Source organism: Malaclemys terrapin, chromosome 15, assembly GCF_027887155.1.
Source record: "Malaclemys terrapin pileata isolate rMalTer1 chromosome 15, rMalTer1.hap1, whole genome shotgun sequence".
Classification (NCBI taxonomy): domain Eukaryota; kingdom Metazoa; phylum Chordata; order Testudines; family Emydidae; genus Malaclemys; species Malaclemys terrapin.
The window spans coordinates 2,529,061-2,536,560 of record NC_071519.1 but is presented as its reverse complement, the minus strand read 5'-3'; the positions used below and the strand labels follow the sequence as shown (position 1 = coordinate 2,536,560).

Genomic DNA, 7,500 nt, shown 5'->3' with positions numbered 1-7,500 from the left:
ATCCCCATCCACCCCCGCTATCTATCTATCTATCCCCATCCACCCCATCTATCTATCTATCTATCCCCATCCACCCCCGCTATCTATCTATCTATCCCTATCCACCCCCTCTATCTATCTATCTATCCCTATCCACCCCCTCTATCTATCTATCCATCCCCATCCACCCCCGCTATCTATCTATCTATCTATCCCCATCCACCCCCGCTATCTATCTATCTATCCCCATCCACCCCCGCTATCTATCTATCCCCATCCACCCCCGCTATCTATCTATCACCATCCACCCCCTCTATCTATCTATCTATCTATCTATCTATCTATCTATCCCCATCCACCCCCGCTATCTATCTATCTATCTATCTATCTATCCCCATCCACCCCCGCTATCTATCTATCTATCCCCATCCACCCCCGGTATCTATCTATCCGTGTTCCCCTATCTCCCAGTCCATGCCCCATAGCCCTGCTCACGAGGAAGGGGTTTCGAGTTGTGGGGACACATTCATCCACCTTTTACTGTACCCCCCAAGTGCAGCCCCCCCAGTCCCTTCTAACCACCTTTGACTCAACAGCTGATTTCGGTCTCTCTCTAGATCAATTTTTTCGGGGGAAAAACATTGTATTTTGCTTAAATATATTGATCTCTCTCTATTTTCTTAATAAAATGTTTTTGGTTTTTGGTTGGTTTTTTTTTTCCTTTTTTTTAAAAGCAAAAACAAACCAAAAAAAAAAATCTCTTTTTCTTTTTGATCTTTTCTCTTTCTGTCTTTTTTTTTCCCCCCTTCCCAATTTTTCTTTTTTCTTGGTCTTAGGTCCACTCACAAAAAAACGTGACGAAGCCACCGGAAACAGTCCCTCCGGAGACGAAGGTATTTTTGGCTGCATGTTTCACATTTCTTGCTGTTTTTTTTTCTTCCCCTTTTTTCTTTCTTTCTTTCTTTCTTTCCGTCCTTCTTTTTCTTCCCAAACAACCAACCTTAACAATAACTTTTTTTCGGTGGTTATTTTTTTTTATCGGGGGTCGTCTCTTTTTCACCCAAACCTGCTTCTTTCACCTTAAAAATAAATAAATAAATTGATGCCAAGCAAGCCCTGCCAAAAAACAAACCACAATTGCTACATTTTCTTTTTGCCCCATTTCTTGAGCTTTTGAACCTCTTTTTTTGAAAAGAAACCAAACGAAAAACACCGCCCAGTGGAAGAATATGGGGGGGGGTGTCGTAAAGCTGAGTGGGGGAGGTGACGGGTGGGGAAGATTGGGGGGATCTGTACGTGTACCCCGAAAATTACCCCTCTTGTTTTCTCCCATCCTGCCCCTCAAACAAAACTTTTCTGAAAGGAAACTCGGGGGGAGGCTTCTATCAATGGGCCCATCTACCCTGGTATCTGGCCTGCTTCCAGACACCCGAGATCAGGGGAGATTGGGGGCAAATGGGGGATATGGGATACAGACCTGGGCAGATTGGGGGGGGCTGTGGCGGCACGGAGCCCCCCCTCCCCATGGCCACCCCCACCCACAACCTCTACCCTGATCGCTCTGTCATTTCCATCCCCTGCCACCAGGGGGCGTGTATGTTTGGGGGGAGAGGGGCTTAGCCAGTGTCAGGGGTTACTTGCGGGGAAGGTTTAGGGAGGTCGGGGTGAATTTGGGGGAAAGGTTCGGGGGGGTCAGGGGATGGGGTTGGTGTGTGGGGCTGGAAAGGCAAGTGTGAGCACAGGCGAGTGTGCGAGGCGAGGGTGAGAGTGCACGGTGAGGAGTGAGTGGGTGTGTGTGGCTGGCTGTCCCCAGAGATGCGTGGCTGTTATGTCGAGACAGCTCAGCCAGTGTGTGTGTGTTTGTGCCAGGCTAGGCGTGTGTGTGTGTGTGTGTGTGTGTGTGTGTGTGTGTGTGTATTAAGGTGGGCCATGTGTGTCTGTGTGTGTTAAGCTGGGCTCTGTCTGTGTATGTGAAGCCAGACTCTGTGTGTGTGTGTGTGTGTGTGTGTGAGAGAGAGAGAGAGAGAGAGAGAGAGAGACCGGACTTCTGTGTGTGTGTGTGTGTGTGTGAAGCTGGGCTGTGTATGTGTGTGTGTGTGTGTGTGTGTTAAACTGGCATGTGTGTGTCTATGTGTGTTAAGCCATGCTCCGTGTGCTTGCGTGTTAAGCTGGGCTCTCTGTGTGTGCGTGCAGCATTATTGTCTCTATAAGTGTGAATGAGGTAGTTGCAAAACTGAACTGTTGTGTTCATAGCTTTAGGTGTGTGTGTGTGGAGTTGCATTTGTATGTCCATGGGAGTGTGTTGTGTCTATAAGTGAAATGTGTTTCGGTGTGTGGATGAATAGTTGTGTCAGTAGCTGCTGTCTTGTGTGTATTTTGGAAGTACTTCTATGTTTATGAGTAGGAATGTGAGTAGATGTATATGTGGGCCGTTGTGCGGCTAGGTTGCAGGTGTGTGTGTACGAAAAGTGTGTTTAGGTGTGCAAATGAATAGTTATGTTGAGACTGGCAGATCTGTGTGCTTGTGTGCACAGTTGTCTGTTTATGTGGGTAAGTGACTATATAGGCCGTTGTGTTGAAAATTGAAGGTGTGTGTTGTGTTTAAGTGCTAGTGTGTTTAGTTGTATGAAGGAGCATGTGTGTGTAGAGTTGCTGGTTGGTGTGGATTGTATGTGGATTGTTGTGTCTGTACGTGTGAAGGTGGGTAGGTGCGTCTCTGAGTATAGATACGTGCGAGCTTTAAATGAGTGAAGTGCATTTAGTTGCGCGACTGAATCGTTGTGTTGACAATTGCAGAGGTGTGTCTTTTGTGCATGTGTATTGTGCCTACACGTGTGAGCGTGCAAAGCATATGCACTGGTAGGTGTGTTGAGAGTTGCTTTGTGTATGTATGTGACGGACTGTTCCTTGATTGCTGTTTGTTACCAGTGAGGATGTGTATTGGGTGTGAATATGGCTTGCAGTGTGGGTAGTTATAGCTGTGGGTGGGGCAGGGGTTGTGCTTAGAGGGTGAGTGAGCAAGGAGGCTGGCAGTCGTGCAAGGCTCTGGTGCACTTCAAAGAATGGTATGAAGATGGCAGTGCGTGTGAGAGAGGGGAGCTGGGGGTGTGCACAGGGGTCCATGGGCACGTGAAAGGTGTGTGAGGACACCAGCATGTGGTTGGTGAGTGTGCAAGGGAACCTCCATGCACGTGAAGGGTGGGGTGTGAGTGTGTCAGCACATGGAGGTGCAAGAGGGATTCTGTGCCTGAGCAAAATGGTGGGTGAGTTGAGGGCTCCTATGTGTGCAAAGTAACCCACAAGTTGTGAGCTGGGTCAGTGAGTGTGCAACACAAGAGGTGTGCGTGTCAGGGGTGTTTGTGCGTGTATGCAAGGCAGGGGCTCAGGGTGTGTGCTGAGAGTTGGAGATGCGTGCCAAAGGGATTGGTGTCTGTGCAACAGAATCCATACCTGTGCAACACAACTCATGAGCGTGCAAGGAATTTGGCAAGGGCATGAGGGTCTCGGTGTGCATGCAAAGTCTTTGATATGTGTGCACAGGACTGTCTGTGTATCTGCAAGGGGACCGATGAGTGTGCGAGGGTTTTAGAGTGGAGCTGTGCGTGCGAGGGACTCAGTGAGTGTGTGAGCGGCTCTGAGTGTGCAAAGGGTCTGTGAGTGTACAAGCATCTCTCTGTGTGGCGAGGGGGCGCTGTGCACGTGCGAGCTGGCTGGTGTGTGTGCGATGTCTGGGGTGCACGTGCAACGGGCTCTGTGAGTGTGCGAGGGAGTCCCGTGGTCCCTTCCTCCATCTTAAACAGGGTGGGGGGAGGGGCAGCCCGTCAGACACTAATTAAGGCCTCCTTGCGTCTAATTAACGCTCTCTGTTGGCACAGAATTAATTAGGCCCCCGGTTGCCATGGAGATGGGATGTGACCTAGAAAAGGAAACCCATTTTGGGGGGGGGGGAGAAATTTTTAATGTTTCCGTGGCAACGGGGTAGAATTGGGGTAGTGGCCTCTGACCCGGGGGAGTCCTGGCTGCCAGGATCCCCTGACCTTTGACCTTTCACCCCCCACGTGTGGCCTCTCCGGAACACATGGCCGCCTGGCTGACCTCTGACCTTTCCTGACCCCAGCAGGGACCCCCCTGACCCCATGGCCATCTGACCTACAGAAAACCCTGACCTCTGACCCCAGCAAGGAGCCCCCAATCCAATGATGCCCCTGACCCCATTGACCTCTGACCCGCCCTAAGAATCCTTGACACATTTGACTCCTCTGACCCCCACTGACCTCTCTGACCCATGACCCCCGGCATTTCTGTCCTCTGACCTCTCCTTCGCCTTTCTGACCTCCCAGGGACCTTTGACCCCCCCAGTGACCTTTGCCACATTGACTGCTCTGACCTCTGATCCCCCATTGACCTCTATGATCCCTGAACCTCCATAGTCTTTGACCTCTCACCCCCGTGACCCCTCCATCCTCAATTATTTGTGACCTCTGAAGCTCATTAACCCTTCTGACCTCTGACCCCAGGGATCCTTGACCCCCAGTAACCTTTGACCTGTTGGACTTCTCTGACCCCCGTTGACCTCTGACCCCTAGGAATCTGTGACCCCCCCATTGACCTCTCTGACCTGTGACCTCCCGGGAACCTCTGACGCCCACTGACCTCTGACCCCCATCACCCCAAGAACCTCTGACCTCATTGGCAACTCAGACCTGTGACCCCCTGACCCACCCCCATAGGGCAAAGTGCTGTCCCCTGCTGGGGAGATGGAGCAATAACAAGCGGGGGCGGGGACCATACCCCGGGGGGGCTCATCCTATTCAGAACCCCCCCGCAGTTTCATGTCTGTGGGGGGGAGGGGGGTCCCAGGGCAGAAGGTGCTGGAAGGGGGGCGTCTGAGATGGGCGAGCAGGTTGGGGGACAGAGACCCCCCCCCCCCGAGGGGCTGCAGGGGAAGGGACGGGGGTTAGGGAATGAGGGGGATCCTGGGGAGGGGTCGGGGGTCTGAGATGGGGTGAGGAGGGGTCTCTGTGGGCTGCAGTGGAAGAACTGGGGGGATACAGGTGTGGGGGACAGGGGGGTCACTGGAGGGCTGCAGGGGAAGGAAGGGGTTGGGGAGAGAGGCGAAGGAATGAGGGGGTTTAGTAGGGGGTTGGGGGCAGAGGGGGTCTCTGGGGGCGCTGCAGTGGGGGGTGACCAAGGGGGCCAGTGGGCAATGGGGTCCTACTAGGGTTTTTTTAAAGGGGACAGGACTATTTGACCCCCACTCAGGCCCCATAGCAGCCAATCCCACCCCCGTCCAGAGACCCCTCCAGACTCCCCCTCCACCCCAACCTGGGGAATGGGGGGTCACCGGGGGGCCCCCCCGGGGACAGGCATGGGGGGGATGGGCAGACTCACGGGCAGGGGGCAGGAGTGGCCTCTAGTGACGCTGCCTCTTTCTGTCCCCCCCGATCTCTTCTCCCGCAATCTCTCTCTCTCTCTGCCCCCCGATCTCTGCCCCCCGCTCTCTCTCTGCTCCCTCAATCTCTGCCCCCAATCTCTCTCTGACCCCCCCGATCTCTCTGCTCCCCAATTTCTCTCTGCTCCTCCCCAATCTCTCTGTCTGTCCCCCCCGATCTCTCTCTCTGCTTCCCCCATCCCTCTGTCCCCCCATCTCTCTCTCTGCTCCCCAATCTCTGCCCCCAGATATCCGGGACAGCGGGAAGAAGCCGGTGATGCTGTTCTTGCACGGCGGCTCCTACATGGAGGGGGACAGGGAACATGTTCGACGCCAGCGTCCTGGCCGCCTACGGCAACGTCATCGTCGTCACCATGAACTACCGCCTGGGGGTGCTGGGTAAGGGCCCCTCCCCCCCGGGACCCCAGACCCCCACACGCCGGGATCCCGGAGCCAGAGCAGGGCTGGGGTAACTACAGAGGAAGCCTCAAAGTGTCCTTGGTTCCCCCCACCACCACCAATCTCTGAGCCCAGCGTGTGAAATTTACAAATCGGCGGCTGGAATTAATATTTAATTAAAGTGAAGGGGAGGGAGAAACCCAGAGATAAGAATGACTGGCAAGGACTCGTTAGCGCTAACGAGGGGCCTCGGGGCTGGTGGGAGCGAGAGAATTAATTTTTTTATCCACTTTTTAATTTCTGTTTTGGGGCAACATTAATTGAGGGGGAAATGTCCCTTTCCTCTGGGGCGGGGCGGCTGGTTACACAGGGGACCCCCTCGCCCAGCGCTGAGATGCGCCCACCTCTGGGGCGGGGCGGCTGCTGACACAGGGACCCCTCGCCCGGCGCTGAGATGCGGCCACCTCTGGGGCGGGGCGGCTGCTGACACAGGGACCCCTCGCCCGGCGCTGAGACGCAGCCACCTCTGGGGCGGGGCAGCTGGTTACCCAGCGACCCCCTCACCCGGCGCTGAGATGCAGCCACCTCTGGGGTGGGGCGGCTGGTTACACGGGGACCCCTCGCCCGGTGCTGAGATGCAGCCACCTCTGGGGCGGGGCAGCTGGTTACCCAGCGACCCCCTCGCCCGGCGCTGAGATGCAGCCACCTCTGGGGCGGGGCGGCTGCTGACACAGGGGAGCAGCTCCTCACCACAGTCTCCGTGTCCGACCCCCCCCCCCAGGATTCCTGAGTACCGGGGACCAGTCAGCCAAGGGGAACTACGGGCTTTTGGACCAGATCCAGGCCCTGCGGTGGCTCAACGAGAACATCGGGCACTTTGGGGGGGGACCCCGAACGCATGCACCATCTTCGGGGTCCGGCGCCGGAGCCTCCGGCGGTCAACCGCCTCATGCCTGTCCCACCACTGCGGTAGGGTACCAGCTGCCCCGCCCCCCCCCCGAGCCCCATTCCCTGCTTCCCTGAGCCAGCCAGTCCCTGCCCTGGGGCTGGATGGTGGGAGGTCGGTGGCCCCCGTAGAGGGGACAGGCCCCTGCCCCCAGGTTCCCTGACCCTGAGCCTGAGCAGCCAGGTTCCACATCTGATCCATCCACTCCCATCAATCGTGCTGATCTATCTATCCAGCTATCCCATGCCATCAGCGAGTCTATCTAGTCTAGCTATCCCCATGCACCCTCCGACCCTCTCTATCTATCTATCTATCTATCCCCATCCACCTCCCCTCGTTCTATCTATCTATCTATCCCCATCCACCCCCTCTATCTATCTATCCCCATCCACCCCCTCTATCTATCTATCTATCTATCTATCCATCTATCCCCATCCACCCCCGCTATCTAGTCTATCCCCATCCACCCCCTCTATCTATCTATCTATCCCCATCCAACGACCCTCTATCTGAGTCTATCTATTCCAACTATGCCCTACAACCGCGTGACGTGAGTGAGTGCACATGCGTGAAACACGAATCCAAGAGTGAAGTGCCATCTATCCCCATCCACCCCTGCTATCTGAACTATCGCCATCCACCCCCATCGAGCTCTCTATCTATCTAGCTATCTATCGATCCCCATCCACCCCTTATCTATCTATCTATCTATCTATCTATCCCCATCCACCCCCTCTATCTATCT

The 7,500-nt window shown here is 54.9% G+C and overlaps 1 protein-coding gene across 1 annotated transcript in view; it reads left to right on the top strand.

Annotated features, from left to right (window-relative positions):
- NLGN2 (neuroligin 2) overlaps nt 1-7,500 on the top strand; it is a 35,712-nt gene that overhangs the window by 8,376 nt on the left and 19,836 nt on the right. Inside the window, 4 exon segments of the mRNA XM_054049473.1 lie at nt 816-872; nt 5,659-5,720; nt 5,722-5,809; nt 6,591-6,746. Of these exon segments, the coding sequence (XP_053905448.1) occupies nt 816-872; nt 5,659-5,720; nt 5,722-5,809; nt 6,591-6,746 (363 nt within the window).